The sequence below is a fragment of the Polistes fuscatus genome, unplaced genomic scaffold (genome assembly GCF_010416935.1).
Source record: "Polistes fuscatus isolate 324 unplaced genomic scaffold, CU_Pfus_HIC Scaffold1, whole genome shotgun sequence".
Classification (NCBI taxonomy): Eukaryota; Metazoa; Arthropoda; class Insecta; order Hymenoptera; family Vespidae; genus Polistes; species Polistes fuscatus.
In genome coordinates, this window is record NW_025112997.1 from 4,819,278 (window position 1) to 4,837,430 (window position 18,153).

Here is an 18,153-nt window from a genome sequence, read left to right on the forward strand (position 1 = left end):
ATTTTAAAAATACTTATTTATCAAATTTTATAAATTTTTAAAATTTGGTACCAAAATTTTTTTGTATGAAATAGACTATACCAACCGATTTTTCTTGTAATTCATATATTTTTTCTCGTAATTGTTGCTCGGTACAAAAAACATCTAAATCATTTAATTCTTGAATATTCTCCATTTATTTATTAATTATTTTTTTTAATCTAAGTTAAATTCTCGTGTTTTTTTAACTTAAAATAAAGAACTTATTAATAGAGGCTGAATTTACACTAGAAATTTTATTGGCGGGAAATTTAAAAAACGATTATGAAAACGTATTACGATAATGAAGCTTATTTTATTTAATTTTATTACATCATAAATCAATCAATTAATGAAAATATAAAATAGCTATTATATACATTTAATACGTTCGCGCTGACAAGAGTTACTTATTGTATATATTTGTATCAATTTTTTATAAATGACGTTATTTTCATCCTTTTTTTCGTATATACAGGTATATCAATGTACAAATTTCAGACATTCCATAGATTCTCTGGCTAATATATACAATGCTCGTATTACTATATTGACCGTAACATACGTATATAAGTATACATTCTACAATCAAGCTATTCTTCCAAGTACATTTTATAAAAATAATTTGTTTTTCATGATAACGGTAATAGGGGCTACGTGATGTTGTCTATAAAATACAAAAATAAAAAAAGCGCGTTAAAATTAATCCTAATAAATACTTTCAATTTATCATAGTATCAATTTACTTAAAGCACTGCTTGTACTATTATTTAATAAAAATAATTAAACTTAATGGCTATCCATAAATTGAATTTCCGAAAATAACAGAACAGTATTTGGTAATGGTCTTGGTTGAGGACTGAGTACTGTAAACGTTTGTCTGTCTACATCCACATTAGTACTGTAATTAAAATAATAAAATTAAGTATACTATATATATATTTGAATAGGTTGATAATATTCGATTAAATATATAAATGTATATATCTATTTTAACTTACACACAAACAAATCCAGCAACATTAGTTTGTACAACATCATCTTCAGGAGAGTCTGCAAATGATACAGATAGTAAATGATGTAGTAAATTAGGACCCGGCGTAACAGCAACTAATTTAGTTAAATTATCTTCTGCTTTCATTCCTAGTGGCATACAAGATGCAGGTAAAACAGGTGCTCCTACTTTATACAATCTTGCTTCGCTCCATTTGACTTCGAAGCTATGTGGATATAAAGGTGTTTTTGATCCATAAAAATAAGCACGTACTCCTTGATCTCTAGTTTCTGTTCTTTGTGCTTGACTTCTTTCAACAACTCCACCACTTTTTGGTAGGAAGACGACTTTAACAAAAGGTGGTATATCTCTAACAAGTTCGTTGTAAAGTCTTTCTTGGTCTAATACTAGAATAGCATCAACTTCGAATGCTTGCGCAGCATGTGTCAATAATTTGTATCCGTCTCCTTTGACCCAACCACAAGTATTTATTACTATTCCTGAAACTCGAGCTTTCTTATTAGCCTGAAGTCGGTCAGTACAAACTTCAGCTAAACGAGTTACAAGAAGATTGTACAGAGCAACGTTATCCGATGGGGTTTTATGTCCAAAATGGAAAACAAGCGGTGCTTGTTGACTGAAATCTTCTACTATATTGGATGGTCTCTCTACTAATAATGCACCAACTGTACCAGGTATTGCTATATCGCCTTGTCCAACATCCAAGTCAACGAAGATTGGCCTTCTTCCCATTCTAACTGCATAGTTTAATAAAATCTTACAAAGAGTTGACTTTCCTACATCACAGGGTCCTACAACCATAGTTATCGGTCCTCTTTTATCTTCACTTTCTGCTGTCTCTCGCAATCTTTCCATAGCTGCATGGCAATTTAAATACAATCCCATTGGTGTTTCTTTCGCTACATAACTAACATCTGTTTTTCCAACAAGTTCGACGGTACACCCTTGCCATGTAAAGACGGCAACTTTAGCACCCGCACTGAATTCATATTTTTTACCTTTCACCAATTCCGTTCCAAATACTTCAGCCAATCCATTTTTTAGCTTGATGGTGACATGAAACAATTATAATAATAGTTAGTTGTTTTTGCAGTAAGTGTTCACACAAAAAAAAGAATAATAATAATGTACAAAATATATTATTATTTCTAATCAAATTATCAACCAATAGTTAAATGAAAAAACGATATAAAAATAAGAATATTTATTGAACAAATTTTACCTCCAACGTAACCTTCTCATTTTTGTTTTCCACTTCAAAACGTAACTCACAATCGGCGTCTAATTTAAATTCTTGCGTTGTAGATTTTTCGTCTGACATTTTATTTCCCTTTTTTATATTATTATACAAATTTTCTGTTATTATTTTTATATTAAGTTATTCGAACTTAAAACTTGAACAATTTGTTCGTCAGTCTTCGTATCCCTTATTTGTTAGGTTATGTATTTTATTGATAGTACACTTTAGTCAGAGTTAAATATTTTTTTCTGATAAATATTAATATAAAATTAAAAATTACTTTGTTATAAAGAGAATATATTTATACCTTTTTTTGTGAAAATATGATGAAACTTACTGGTACCATATAAACATCGAGAATACGTATGCACGAGCGTTTTAACAGCACGATATTTCTAACGTATTTCTAAACGTAAATCTAACTTAAATTATAATAATTAATAATTTTAAAGATTTTTAAAGAAAGAATAAGAAAAAAAACGTTATTTAATAACATTAAACAATAATGTTAACAAAATAATGTTAAACAATACAAACATAAGTTACAATTTCATTAATTAAAGAAAATTATTAACATTTATGAGAACATTTATGGAATATTTGTCCAAAAATTATTTGTCGATCTGCACAGAATAATTTTACTTTAAAAATTTCAACGTTAGATTAAATTTCACATTTGTATTTGTATCATGAAAAATACGTTTTTTCTACGAAATTAAAATAAAGTTATCTATATTCGAAATATCAAATGACAATGTATTTTTGACACGCAAAAATAGAAAACATATTTGAATTATAATGTTTTATTATTATAGGAAAAAATAATGATAATAACGTAGATAATTTCAACTTCAGTAGTTCATATAATTATAAGTATTACGAATTTAAGTATTTGAAATAATTTATATTCATTTTTGTATTTCCTGTTTTTATTCGTTTATCAACGTTTGCTTGATTATTATCGTTTAATGGTTAGAAATATATCAAAAATTGTGTCAATGTATGTAACATTTATATAACAATTTTAAAAGTAATTCATTGGAACTTTAAACGAAGACGATGCAATAATTTGACCGCATTCCATGAAAAGAAAGTTCGAAAATTTTGCTGTATGAATTTTCCAACCTACAAAACGATTTTTATTTGTGGAATATGTTGTGCTGTTTTTGTGCGTTAAGTGAACGTAAAATAAGAAAGTTGTTCAGGTCATAAAAATGTTATTTCATGATAATATATGATAATAAATTTAAATAAGTTCTATTTTTATTTTTATTTTTTTTCTATATTGTTACTTACATCATATGGTTTAGTATTAGATAGACTTTCAAGACAGTAAGAACTGTGAAAATATAAATACAATTGAAAATGGATAAAATAAGTAGAAGTATGTTTTCTATAATAAGTAAAGTAACAACTAATGTTAGAGGTTATAAAATGGCACAAATAGCTCCGCTGCAAAAAGCCGCTTTGGAAGAGCGTTGCATACTTGTCGATGAATTTGACAGACCTATTGGCGAAGCATCTAAAAAAGATTGTCATAGAGTTACAAATGATGGTACTTTACCACTTCATAGAGCATTTAGTGTTTTCTTATTTAATCGGGATGGTGATTTGTTATTGCAAAGACGTTCTCCATGGAAGGTATAACTTTATATTACCGATTTTATCTTTGAAAGAAAAGTGATGATTGTTAGTCAAATAAATGAAGATATATTTTGTATTCATTAACTTTAACTATTAACCTGTTATACTATTTTAGATAACGTTTCCGGACTGTTATACAAATTCTTGCTGCAGTCATCCTTTAGCGGAAATATCTGGAGAAACCTTAGAAGATGATGCAATTGGTATACGTAGGGCAGCACAAAGAAGACTCAATTATGAGTTGGGTATTCCAATCTCGGAGATCAATCTTTCTGATTTCTTTTATTTATCAAGAATCCATTACTTTTCTTTGGGAGATGGAGTTTGGGGCGAACATGAAATAGATTACGTATTATTTCTACAAAAAGATTATATAACTCTTGATCCTAATCCCGATGAAGTGAGTGAAGTTAAATGGGTATCAAGATCAACGATCAATGATTTTGCACGAACGATAGAAGCACCGTTAACACCATGGTTCCGCCTTATGCTTCAGCATAAATTACATCTGTGGTGGGATAATTTAAAGACTTTAGATAGAGTACAAGATTATTCCATAATAACTAAATATTTGTAATGGGCATTGGTATAATTTATTTAGTTTTTAGGCACAATCTATGCGATATGTTTTATTTTCATGTTTACAATCAATTTTCAGGCCTAATAGGTCCAACCCTTATATGTTATTATATTAATTATATCTTTGATGGCTGTGCTATAAAAGTTTTCTTGGTTAATATCATATCTTGGTTAATATCATTCTTGGTTAAAAAGCATAATTAAATGTGGATGTTTTGTCTATATTTTTAATAATTATTTATGGTTATCCAGGCGTTGTGTTCAAACATTCTTCACGTTCCTTTTCTATTTCATTTTTGATGAGCAGTCTAAAACATACACCTATCCGATTTGCATCTTCAACTATTTTTATTTATATTTTATATTATTATTTAACAAATATTTATTTGATTTTTTTAATAACATCCACATTTTAAAAAATTATATCGTTGCACGTTTATCATTAAAAATTCTTAATAGAATAGCCTAATGGATAAAACTATTCAGTTTACTTAATTTATACAATTTAGTATGTTGATTTAACAACATTTAAAAAAATATATTATTAAATTATACATTATAATAACACATTGTAATAAATATTAAGACTAAAATGTAATTATAATTAAATTAGGAGCATTATCCTGTAATTTTAATAAAATATATATATTTTATGTACGTTGTACTAAAAAAAATTGTTGTTTTCATAAAAACAAGTTATCTTTGATAACCTTGAAAAATCGTTAGTTTTATGAAAATCTTTATAAAGAATAAGATTTTAATGAAATAGCATATGTTTAATATATTTTGGTCTATGATCCTGGAAATATTTTTTCGCTCAATTCTTCTCGAAAAATTAAAATAAACGCTGATGATTCTTGATAATGTTTCGTCACTAGTTATCTTGTTAAAAGACCTTGAATTAAATCGTTAATTAAGTTAATAGATGGTGTCGATACCGAATTAGGCAATATAATCAAACATAAGAGCCATGTTAATTTTTATGGCTCGAATTAAATAGATTAACGAAAATATTTATTACAATTATGTGAAAGAAAAAGGATAGAGAGAGAAATATAGTTTATATCTATTCATTACTTTTTTCTATTTATTGATAAAAAAAAAGAAAAAAAAGAAATAGGATAAAAAAAAAATAATTAAAATAGATGCATATATCTTACGTCATTAGAAAATTGAATAAGCGTAGTAGATCAGAAGAAAGATGAGAAGTAGCCTAGTTGAAACATGTATCTTCTTCTTTATTGCTTGAATCATTGTTAAACTTTCCTTTCCCCTTCGTACGGTTCATTCATAACGTTTCCTTTCGTGGGTGGACTATATAAACCTGTTTATCTCTCATCTCTGTTCTTTTATAAATTGTAGGAGCATCTTGTTAAATATCGTGCATAAAATATTTTACTTTGAGGATTTTGTTTATTTAGTGAGAAACGATTATAAACCGATTCGTTATTTTCGATATTATGTATTCAAGTTTTCTCTTATCAATTATTTTCAACGTAAATAATGTTTTTCAATAAGTTTCGACAGGTGTTTATAATTATTTTGATCATCAAATTTTGTACGAAATGTACAGCTGGTGTTTACAAGACCGCACCCCATATTATCATTTTCATGGCCGATGATTTGGTAAGAAAATAGAAATATTTTATTTAATATAAATAAACGATAATTGCTTGAACAATAGCAAAAAATAAAAATGTCGTATATTTATGATTTTGTTTTACGATGAAAATAAAAATGTCATCTTTTGATTATTTCGTGAACAGTGAAAATAAAAATTTATTTAACCGCATTAATTAAATCAAGTGAACTATTTGAAATAAGAGTTTTGTATATCACCGGCAATGATATTTTTTTTTTTCAATCTTAAATATAATTTTAATAGTAATTTATGTGAGCATTTATATTTTAAATATTTTCAATAATGAGGAAGGAAAGAACAAATATATGTAAAGAGCGATTAGGTAAGAGCACGTAGGTGTAAATATGTGACATATTAGTCAAATTTCGTCATAATCTGAAATTATAAGATCAATGAAATGATAAGATCAGAATAAATACATATCTCAATCAGAAAGTATAATATTTTAGTTTTCGACGTATTTAAGCGCCTCTTATCCAAATTTGTATAGTTAATTTTGTTTCTTTTTTTTTTAATATACTCTGTTATGATTTTTAATAATTTATAGGGTTGGAACGATGTTGGATTTCATGGTTCTAATCAAATACCAACCCCTAATATTGATGCACTTGGATACAATGGGATTATTTTAAACAAACATTACGTATTACCTTCGAGTACTCCCTCAAGAATAGCATTTTTTACAGGACTTTATCCAATTCGTATGGGTAAGGAATGGGGGAAAGTTTTTTTTTATCTGCATCGTTTGATCGTTATTCATCATCGTCCTCATCGTGAAGAGAAATGTTTTATTTTTCTTCTTCAATTTATTTTATCACTATCATCCGTCTCCAGATTGATTGATTTATTTGTTAAAAATATATAGAAATTCATGATAAAACTTAGGAATGCAAGGAGACGGTATTAGGGGTGGCGAACCACGGGGTCTACCATTGGATATTAAAATTTTACCCGAACGTTTGAGATCCTTGGGATATACGACTAAATTAATTGGCAAATGGCATATTGGTTATCATACCGCACAGCATACACCTTTGCACAGAGGTTTCGATTCGTTTCTTGGATTTTATAATAGTCATGTCTCGTATTATGGTTACAGATATTCGTATCAGGTAAATAAAAGAGAGAATTCTACCAGTATTTTATGTATCATAGTAATGATTACATTAGAAATAATAATAATAATAATAATTTGATATATTATTAGAATATGACCGGATACGATATGCATCGAGGGGACGATCCAGCATACGGAATTTCCGATAAATACGCTACGAATCTTTTTACTCAAGAAGCTATCAGGATAATTGAACATCACGAAATTTCAAGGCCCCTTTATCTTCAATTATCGCATCTCGCTGTACACGCACCTTTGGAAAATCCGCAAGATTATTACAAAGATAGAGAATTCAAGCATATCAGAGACCCTAATCGGCGAAAATACGCAAGTACACATAAAACAAAATCAAGATACATAGTTGAATATTCAAATTGAAACCTCCGGTATCCGAACAGTTTCCCTAATTATTCTGATAGTAAAGGTTTTACTGTAGTATGCTGTAGTATATTTTTAAGCTTTTCCATTTGAACGACCTCCTTAATCCGAGTAAATATTTTTACGACCCTGATTAATGACCCTGTACTATCTTTTTTTTCTTACTATCGTAAACTAACAAACATAGTATACTCGTAGCATTGTCAAACTGGTTTTAAATTAATTTCCGGTCATTGAGTGTCCAGAAATCATTTGTGAAAAATTTTGAATTTTGAAAAATTTTTTTTATATTACAGTTATGCATTTTATTTTGATATTTTCCTAATGTGTCTAGGGATGGTGGTTGAATTGGACGAATCCGTAGGTAACGTTGTTCATGCATTGGGTGAGAAAGGAATGTTAAGCGAATCCTTGATATTGTTCATAACCGATAACGGAGCACCCTCCGTTGGAAGGCTTAGAAATTGGGGTTCGAATTATCCATTAAGAGGGGTAAGAATTATTAATTATTAATTAATATTTATTTAATAATTATAAAATATTATTTTTATTCATATATGTTTACGGGATAGACGAAAAATACTCTTTACGAGGGTGGCGTGAGAGGTGTGGCTGTACTTTGGTCTCCCAGATTACAAAAATCTGCACGAGTGTCGAATCAATTGGTACATATAACCGATTGGTTACCAACGTTATATTCAGTGGCAGGTGGTGATCTAAAAGATTTAGGTGAAATCGATGGAATAGATCAATGGAATGCACTTAGCTTGGAAACGGGTAAAGAAAGGGAAAGTCTTTTGTTAAATATCGATTATGGTAGAAAGATAGAGGGTGCGATATACAAACGTTTTAAATTACTTCGAGGTAATTTTCTTCATATTATAATATTTTATATATATTATTATTATATAATATGATATATTTTTATTTTATTACATTATATATATTTTTATATATAAGATATTAATAATGGATAAACAATAATAATTTATTTTTAGGACCACCTGAACATAGTATTTACGATGTATATTACGGTGATCCAGAAAAATACGATCAATCGGTTGAACTTCCACCCTATGCCGATTCAATAGTGAAAAGTTCTGTTTCCGATAGTATTACTTATTATCTTGGAGGACCGGTTACTCAACCTAGCACTATAGTACATTTACGTCAAGAAGCTACGGTTACCTGTCAATCGAATTTCAGTTATCAACTTAGAACTTCTTTAACGGCTTGCAACGCTACGCAGTGTCTCTACGATTTGGAAAATGATCCTTGCGAAACGAGAAACATTGCAAATCAATATCCAAGGGTACATTAATACGATATTCTTTCTATTAGGATGAATCAATAATTGCGTTTTTAAATTAATATTTTCAAAGTAAATTTTACAGAAAAGAAAAACAACAATCCGTTATGCAGTTTATTATTGCAATTTATAACACAATAATAAATGCACGAACTTTTGGTTCACCCTAATATTATCATTTATTAATTGGTTTCGTTTCTACGTTGAAACATTTTTTCAAATTTATTTATTTTTAGATCGTTAAAGAATTGGACGATATATTAGAAAAATATGGACGTTTTTTGATAAATCAATACAGAATGCCAATTGATTGGAGAGCCGATCCAAGGAGAACAAACGATACTTGGGAACCTTGGTTGGTTCCTAGTAACTCGCAGTCTGCGTCTACGTTTACGATCAATTTCTTATACTTTATTTTTCCCATAACAACTATGCTTTTAACTAACGTGCTCTATTATGAAACATAAAGATAAATTACTTTAAAAAAAAAAAGAAAATAGAGAAAAGAAAAAAAAATAATCTTTTCGCGCGCGCGAATTGTTGTTTACTTATTATTTATGTAAAATTAGAAAAAAAAATCAAATGACGTTACACGAGTTCGCCACGACGCTTTTTTTCTTTGCTTTATGGTTTAAATTTAAATATATTTTTTTTAAATAAAAGTTGAAAGTATAATTATTTGCATGTCAGGATGAAATAATTTTTCAATTCATCTATGTGATTGAAGATTTCAATTCGTATAAATTAAAATATTGTATTTGCGTATAAGGAAAAAAAATTAATACGATTAATCGAAGTGTTATTAAATCATTTAATAATTTTTTATTAATTTTTGTAAATGCATATCACATAATTATAAATTTATGATTTATGATTAAAGTTTGAAAGAAAAAAAAATAATGGACAGATAATATCGGGTATTTTCGCGAATATTAATTTCCGTGGAGATTATATCGAGCGATTATTATGACGATTGTCTGATGTATTTGATTAAATTAACACGATACTACAATGATTAAACGATCGTTGTTAAATTAGAATGGTATTATAAATGCGAGCGCACTAAAGATTTACTACGGAATAATCTCACAAATCATTTTGACCTAGTTTATATTTCTTCTTTGTTTAAAGATTATTTTATTTCAAATGAGAAGCATTGTTAAAGCTAATATTGATAATTACAATCAAGGTTATTTTTAATTCAAAACATGATCGTATCAAACAACTGAAATAATAAATTATTTAAAAATGTTATTTATTATTATTGAATTGTCACATGTGTGTGCATATATTAAATATATTGTAAGTTTATTTAAATTGTATCGCTTAAGCAAAAGAAACAAATTATATATAAAATATGTTAATTTTATATATAAACGAGAAATTGTTTAATGTATTGCATGATACTTCGTTTAACATTGAATTCATTTATATTTTATTGATAACGAAGTAAGAAAAATAACTATCTACATGCTCTTAACACTTTGCCGGCCATTGTTACGTGACTTTTTTTTGCCAACCGTTATCGGCCGCTATCACGTACGCGTGACTTTTCTTCTTTCTCCAGCGGTGATGCTTAATTTCCATGTTTGTGTAGGGAAATACATTGTTGCAGAGCAATGTTTGACGAACAGAGAACTGTGGTTTCAATTGTTTTCCCCTCCCAATTTATCAGACTGTTTTTTATTGAATTCTTTAATCGCCGGGGGCAGCGCAACGGCGACTCGAGACTTCTTTGCTTTATGGTTTAAATTTAAATATATTTTTTTTAAATAAAAGTTGTGAAGTGTTATCACATAATTATCACATAATATATCACATAATTATAAATCATAGTTGCGGTCGGTAAAGTGTTAAAAAATTAGTGTCATATATAATTTAAATTAAGAATAAAAAAATAAAACAAAAATAATTATTAGATAATATTTAAAAAATAGTAATTAAGTTGTGTGTGTGTGTGTGTAAGAGTAAATTTTTACAATGATTACAAAAATATTTCTGTATCGTTATTAATTTCTTTATAATTATAAATAAACAGCCATAAGTTTAATTAAGGCCTTACATACGTCTAGAATTTTCCATAAATCGATATTTTTTTCTAAACAGATTGTTGTTCTCTATAGTTTTAGGCTTATTTCTGTGAAAGTCAATTGCAAAAATTCCCCATAGATCCAAAGTTATGGTAGAAAATGTGACTGCCCGACGAGAGTTTGGTGCGCGCAGATAACTTTCCTTTATTTGAGACACTTAAAACCTAAAACACGTTTTTATCGAAATTACTTTTTCCACCACGGCCGACATGATAACTCATACAGTTTTTAATATTTTTTAATGCGATTTTTTTTTTAAATATTCGAAATCGTTTTCTCTATAGTCTGTCGAGTCGGATTTTGGATATTTAATTGGATTTTTTATATAGTAATTTTTTTGTAAAAATAAAATGAAATATAATTGTTTATAAAGTTTAAATATCAATAAACAATGTGCATTATTTATTTTTATTAATTTCTATTGTCATCCCTATATATATACTAACAAATTTTGTTTATCTTATTTGTGGGCCTGCTAAACGTATGTCTATGTATGTAAGTACAAACTATTCGTTTTTAGCAATATTATCGAAAATAATGAATAATTCATTCCATTATAGGAACGTAGATTTAGGGGAGGGCAACAGGGGCCCCTTCTCCAAAATTTTTTATTTTTAAGGCTCCACAAAAATTGTATATTTTCTTGGATTGATTTTTTGGTGCTTTTTTACAAATCGTTTTAAAAATACAAAATTTTCCAATCAAAAGTAATAAAGCGAAATTTTGAAATGAACGAAATCAAACGTAAATAAATACGTTTTTTCGTTGCCTTGGGGCCGTCGTATTTTTAAGCTCGGGTCTGAAGAATTTTGCTGATACGAAAGTAAAAAAAAATTGTAGCTGTACTTTGTAGGTAAAAGTACGACTTACACAGCCTTATCTTAATATATTAAAATACATTTATGATTCTAAATGCTTTTATCAATGATAGTAACTCAACGACAACCTTATAAAGAAACTCGGGAAGAACGCGTGAGTTCATTTCCTTGCTCACTGCGATGTGAGTTATCTTCTAAGAGAAAAGTTTTAATTTAATTAAATATAAAAAGTCACAGACACACAATAAAAAAAAATAAACGTAATAAAATAAGAAAAGAAGAAAACGAATATGAAAAGAAGATCGAACAATTTGAACGTTTCGTTTTTAATTTTGTTAATAAGTTGTTGTTATTCAGTGATCCGATCGGAAAATGTTGAAAATTTTTCAAGTGAATTTTCTCGAGGTCGTCCTAACATCGTCGTCATCATAGCCGATGATCTCGTACGACAATAATCATTGTTATTTCAAAATTTTATGATATAATATTGACGTGTTAATTGTTGTTGTTGTGTTGTTTTTTTATTTTTCTTAAATTTCGGATTGAATTCTTTTTTCGTTTTAAAAGGGATGGAACGACGTGAGTTTCAACGGTGCTGATCAAATTCCAACACCAAATATAGATGCGTTGGCTTATAATGGCGTAATTTTACATAAACATTACGTATTACCTACGTGTACTCCCTCAAGGACAGCTTTCTTAACCGGATATTATCCCATTAGACAGGGTAAGTATCTTACAATTGAAAAAATTTGTTTAAAAAATAAATTAGCAATAATATTGTTGATTTTATATCAATTTTGATTTTGACTTTTTTCAGGTATGGAAGGTGTTCCCTTACTAACTGGTGAAAAACGTGCCATACCTAAACGTTACAAATTGTTGCCAGAATACCTTCAAGATTTAGGATATTCGACTCATCTATTAGGAAAATGGCACGTAGGATATTACGCGCCACATTATACACCAACCAGACGCGGTTTTGACACTTATTTCGGTTTCTACAATGGTTACATTCAATATTTTAATCATACTGTTGAGGAGATTAATACTCGTGTAAGTTGATTTGTTTTAATTTCAAGAAAGGAGATTTTCATTTTTATTTAATCCTTATCTAGTTATAAATGGTCGTTGAACCAACTAACTAGTTGATTAGAAGGAAAAACAGAAGAAGAAGAATAATGAAAGTTAATTGATGATGTAATTATTTTTTAATCGCGTTATCGTTTCTAGTCGCACGTGGGAAATGATCTGCATCGTGACACACCGAATAAACTTTCTCCGGAATTTTCAACCGATTACTTCACCGATCTTATTACCGATGAAGCGGAAAAACTTATTTCCAATCATGATCCGGTTAAACCCTTGTATCTTCAAATAGCCCATCTCGCAACGCACGCGAGTGGTTTGGACAATGGCGAAGAATTGCAAGTTAAAGATATGAAGATAGTCAATAAAACTTTTGGATACATCAAGGATATTAATAGAAGAAAACTTGCTGGTAAGTCAACGAAAGAGAAAAACAAAACAAAAGGGTTTTTTACTTGTTAATATAAAATATGTGTTCGTTATTTCGAACGTTGCAGGTGTGATAAATTCTTTGGATCAATCTGTTGGTCGTGTAGTCGACGCATTGAATAAAGCTCATTTGTTAGACAATTCTATAATTTTATACTTCAGTGATAATGGAGCACAAACCTTTGGAATGTTGGAAAATCATGGCTCAAATTATCCGCTACGTGGGGTAACACGAATAAGATATTTTTTTTCTATTTGTTTGTATTATTTCTTATTTTATTTCTTAATATATTTATTGAATATCTTTCATCAGTTGAAGTTCACTACGTTCGAAGGAGGTGTTAGATCAGCCTCCTGTATTTATTCACCATTGATAAAAAAATCATCTACGATTTCCAATGAATTAATTCACATAACCGATTGGTTGCCAACATTGTATTCAGCTGCTGGTGGTAATTTGAATAATTTGAACAATTTTGACGGTGTTGACCAATGGAATACAATTAGAAGAGGTCGTAGAAGTAAACGAAATAATATATTGTTAAATATTGACAATAAGATAGGCGACGAGGCTGCCATTATCGGAAAATACAAGTTGCTCAAATGTGAATAACAAATTTGTTATTATTGAATCGATTAGATTGTAAATTGATCGAGATAATATCTAATCAATCGTCAATATTGTGCAGATGGAAATTTTTCTAATTATGACGATTATTATGGTTATGACGGTTATTATGGAGATAACGGTACAGACAGTTCTTATCCAAAATACGAACCGTTAGATGTTATGTCATCCCTGGCAGGTCGTGCCATATCAATCGTTGCGAAAAAAAAATTGACGATTAAGAAAATCCAACAGCTACGTCAAAGTACCAAAGTAACTTGTAAACATCCGAAAGATTTGATGTATTGCGTTGATCATTGTTTGTTCGATCTTTCTATCGATCCTTGCGAAACTACCGATATTTCTGAATATTATCCTGAGGTAAACCAAACGAAAATGATATACAGTGACTTACGAAAGTATTTGAACAGTTGCCATGAAATATTTTATTAATTATAATAAGTGTATTGTATAGAACACTTACCGACATATTATTAACATTGGATGGAGGTATAATTCTGTAGATTATGCAGGTATAGTTTCAAGCCAATCGAAATATATATACAATAGTTACAATTTATTTCTTGATCTTAGTTCTATGTGTCCAAATACTTTTGTGGCTTCAGCAATCGTTACGTTTGTAAGAAATAAATCATAACTATTGTATATATATTTCGATTTGCTTGAAACTATACCTGTATAATCTACAGAGTCATACCTTCATTCAATGTTAATAATATGTCGGTAAGTGTGTCCTATATAATACATTTATTATAATTAATAAAATATTTCATGGTAACTGTTCAAATACTTTTGTGAGTTACTGTATGTGCTAATAATTATGAAAGTGATCTACCATAAGTCAAAATTTAAAAATAAAAAATGCGTTTATCAGTTATTTCACATCACATTATTTTAAACTAAATTAATTCAATGTAATTTTCACGATATATTGTAAAAAATGAACCGTCAGATAATGTTTTGTTATTTCAATATTATATTAGAATTCATTTAGTGTTCAAATGTAATTCTTTAAATATGTCGAAACAAGAGATATATATATGACTTAGACTTAAAACTAACTTTCATAATTATGGCCATATATGTAACATTTGTTATTGCAAATTAGTTTTTATCGATTATCTTAAAGAATAACAATTTTACAGGTCGCCGCTTATTTACTAAACTACATCGATGGTTATAGAAAAGATGTCGTTAATCAAACGTACCAATCCGTAGATCCTGCATCTTATCCTGAAAATTTTAATGGTACGTGGATGCCATGGATAAGCGATTATTTAGATGATCTATACATGAATTATAGGAAAGAATTTTTATACGTCCTAAAATGAATCTAATGTATGTGTGTGATATTTTTTCCATAATAAATTACCATCTCGTTATCAACATTTATTCATTAAAGTAAGTACATATTATAAATTATATATTTTTCTTTTTATATATATATATATAATATGGATTAAATATTGAAATATTTTATTGAACTAATTAGCGTGTATGTACACTGAGAGATATCTAAATATAATAATTTTATTGTATAAATTTGTATTTTAAATCATCGTAGATTTATTATCACAGATAAGATAAGTGTTTTCATTATATTTCTTTGATAAGCTCATCTAATCTATATTTCATAATAAACAAATTACGTAGATAAGTTGTTATTGCTTTTGTTGGAAGAACAGATCTGATACATTTTTTTTATCAAGCGAATAATTTTTCTATTGACTTTTAATTAAATTCGAAAATAAACGAAAAAGAAAAATGTATGTATATTCGTAAATAATATTCGTACACATAAAATATGATATTGGTACGTAATCGTATATAATCATAAAAAAAGTTTAACGCTAAATAATTACGCGTTTGCATAATTTATATTTCAATTCCAAAACCTAATTCGGGAATTTATACATTTCGTTTAAATATTGTTACAATTGTTGTTGCTGTTGTTATTATTTCGTCACGTTATCAAAGCATCGGTAAAGAAAATTTCTTGGATGTCGTGTTTCACGGCTCATTTAGCGATCCATCAACCTTCGAAGGGACAGAGATATACTCTAGGGGGGTGGGATGGAAAGTGGGGGGGGGTTGTGGAAAAAAAAGTATGAAGCGGAGAGACGGTGGAAGCAAACGCTTTCTTCCAACCCCCGCACCCCCCACCCCCAAATCCCTCAACTTTCTTAGCTTAAAATGAGCGGGCACCGTTTGGTGCAAAATTTCGAAGTACAGAGAGAAGATGTGAGAAGATAAAAAGTAAGTGTGAGAGAGAAAATGAGAGAAGGGAAAATCGTTTGTCGTCATGGTCCAGGATGCCCATCATAGTCGTTGTTGCCATAGTCATCATCCTTCGTGAGGATACGAAACGCGGAGGAAGAGGTGGAGGAGGAAGTGGAAGAGGAGGAGGAGGTGGAGGAGGAAGGGGGTTCTGGTAAAGGTCTAAGCCGCTTTTAATAGCCAACCAGCTGTCGCCGGATCCGCTTGGCCCCTTTTTATACGATGTCCGATGTCCTTTATATTAGAAGAGGACGAATAATGTCGGAAAAATAATCTCCGTCTAACTTAAGAGAGACCTTAAGTCGTTTTTACCAAAAAGAAAAAAAAAAAACGGCCCAAAAGAAGCAACATTATTTTTTTTCTTTTTCAACCCTTTCCACATTTTTCTTCCTTAACCTTACGATTATTTTCCCTTGCGAAATCTGGTTTTTTCTTTTTTTCTTTTTTCTTTGCTAGCTCGTTCTTAAAACATCTCCGAAAACAACTTTTTCTTTTTTCCATGTAACGACTGATTGTTAAATCGATTTTACGTTTTATCGATATATATATATAGATTTACTATATACTTACTAAATATATAAATATATAATACTATATATTTACTAATTGATACACCTAATCGATAGTTAATTATTTTTTGTTTTTATTGTTCTGTTTTTTGTTAAAAATCTTTCGCTTCGATATAATAGCAATGGCAATTAAACTGTCTTCCAATTAATTTCCTTTCCCTTTAGAATAAGCCGATTAATTAACCCAAAAAAATAAAAGAAAAAGTAGAAGAAGAAGAAGAAGAGAAAAAGGGGTAGGAGAAAAAACAAAAAAGAAACAAAAAAAAATGAAAATAGAAGAAGAAAATAGGGACGGTCATTATTTTGGAAGTGCACGTTCGTTCAAGCTCGCTATTATTTTCTTGATGTCGAAGTTGAACGCGGTTAGCTTAGAACTATTCTCGAAAGCGACTTGAAACGAATTCGTTCTTTACTTTTTCGTGTTTTATACGGTTAAAGAGAGAGAGTCCCCTCTCTACCTGCCCCCCTCCCCCCAACAAGTATAGTGTCCTGTCTTACTAGTACAACGAAAAACCGATTGAACCGAATTGTTCCTTCATTCTGGTTTCCACAACCACCACCATTCATGCCGATAATTAGTACGATCTCCTTCACAATGCCGAACGAGCATCTTCTTTTCTTTACCCTTTTCTTCTTCTTTATTTCTCTTTTTTTTTCTTCTTCTTCTTCTTCTTTCCTTTCCTTTTCTTTTCTTTTCTTTTCTTCTTTCTTTTTGTCCATCCTCCTACCGTCGTTTCCTGCCCCTTCGGCGCCGTTCCACACCCCCATCCCCCCCACGTTCGTCGATAAATAATCCTCTGTCAGACGTTCATTACGTCGTTAAGTTTCAGCTCGAACTTATCCACCCTCTTTCGCCTTTCTTCTCTCCAAGCCCATCTTCTAGTACTTCTACCTGCCTTCGCTAACTACCCAACGCTAGTACTCACCAAAGTAGTATCTACTTATTTCGAATGAAACCGATATAAATATCTGATTTTATGATTTTATTCGTCTCAAAATTCGATCATATTTAAATATCTTTTTAATATTTATATATATATGATTTTATTTGTGAGCAACAAAATAACTTTGGACCTGTAGATACCTAATTTCATTGAAATAACTCTTTTTGATATCAGTTTAGACACACACATACATACACACATGTACATTTGGTGTGTCACCGTTTACACGGTTTTGATATTTATTCGTTTAAATGATTTTGATCTTTTGTTTCTTTTATTTTATTATTTTGAGCAATAAAAAATTTTTCTATTCGTTCTACAATATACAGAAATTTATATTATTACACCGGATACGATTATGAAAAAT

General features: G+C 29.4%; 3 protein-coding genes across 5 annotated transcripts; 2 read left to right on the forward strand and 1 right to left on the reverse strand.

Moving 5' to 3' along the window:
• Positions 1–260: 260 nt before the first annotated feature.
• On the reverse strand, positions 261–2,733 carry LOC122513578 (protein CLP1 homolog). Of its 3 annotated transcripts, none has more exons than XM_043629992.1 (4): positions 2,611–2,733; positions 2,256–2,521; positions 1,020–2,077; positions 261–919 (listed from the first exon to the last, which is right to left on the reverse strand). In XM_043629992.1, exons 2-4 carry the CDS (start codon positions 2,352–2,354, stop codon positions 808–810), a joined length of 1,269 nt encoding a protein of 422 aa, XP_043485927.1. In that variant the 5' UTR covers positions 2,355–2,521; positions 2,611–2,733; the 3' UTR covers positions 261–807. The 3 variants fall into 3 exon arrangements, with proteins under 3 accessions (XP_043485927.1, XP_043485940.1, XP_043485934.1); XM_043630005.1 differs by having other exon boundaries at positions 2,256–2,495; positions 2,581–2,733; XM_043629999.1 differs by having other exon boundaries at positions 2,581–2,733.
• Positions 2,734–3,638: 905 nt separating this feature from the next.
• LOC122513861 (isopentenyl-diphosphate Delta-isomerase 1) lies at positions 3,639–4,659 on the forward strand. Its single transcript, XM_043630339.1, has 2 exons — positions 3,639–3,914; positions 4,033–4,659. Exons 1-2 carry the CDS (start codon positions 3,639–3,641, stop codon positions 4,492–4,494), a joined length of 738 nt encoding a protein of 245 aa, XP_043486274.1. The 3' UTR covers positions 4,495–4,659.
• A 1,021-nt stretch (positions 4,660–5,680) lies between these two features.
• Positions 5,681–15,382, forward strand: LOC122521799. The gene is made up of 16 exons (XM_043642540.1): positions 5,681–6,122; positions 6,686–6,845; positions 7,024–7,250; positions 7,346–7,586; positions 7,968–8,125; positions 8,206–8,497; positions 8,632–8,945; positions 9,179–9,404; positions 12,208–12,293; positions 12,418–12,577; positions 12,671–12,906; positions 13,084–13,351; positions 13,437–13,594; positions 13,682–13,973; positions 14,058–14,356; positions 15,142–15,382. Exons 1-16 carry the CDS (start codon positions 6,000–6,002, stop codon positions 15,325–15,327), a joined length of 3,426 nt encoding a protein of 1,141 aa, XP_043498475.1. The 5' UTR covers positions 5,681–5,999; the 3' UTR covers positions 15,328–15,382.
• Positions 15,383–18,153: the final 2,771 nt, after the last annotated feature.

Bases quoted from the DNA above. Each gene is read 5' to 3' on its own strand.
- LOC122513578 (XM_043629992.1), bottom strand. From the start codon at position 2,354: ATGTCAGACGAAAAATCTACAACGCAAGAATTTAAATTAGACGCCGAT. The intron at 2,078-2,255 runs GTAAAATTTGTT...GTCACCATCAAG, and splicing joins ATGAGAAGGTTACGTTGGAG to CTAAAAAATGGATTGGCTGA. The intron at 920-1,019 runs GTAAGTTAAAAT...TTTTAATTACAG, and splicing joins GTTGCTGGATTTGTTTGTGT to TACTAATGTGGATGTAGACA.
- LOC122513861 (XM_043630339.1), top strand. From the start codon at position 3,639: ATGGATAAAATAAGTAGAAGTATGTTTTCTATAATAAGTAAAGTAACA. The intron at 3,915-4,032 runs GTATAACTTTAT...ATACTATTTTAG, and splicing joins AAAGACGTTCTCCATGGAAG to ATAACGTTTCCGGACTGTTA.
- LOC122521799 (XM_043642540.1), top strand. From the start codon at position 6,000: ATGTTTTTCAATAAGTTTCGACAGGTGTTTATAATTATTTTGATCATC. The intron at 7,251-7,345 runs GTAAATAAAAGA...ATATATTATTAG, and splicing joins GTTACAGATATTCGTATCAG to AATATGACCGGATACGATAT. The intron at 12,294-12,417 runs GTACGACAATAA...TCGTTTTAAAAG, and splicing joins TCATCATAGCCGATGATCTC to GGATGGAACGACGTGAGTTT.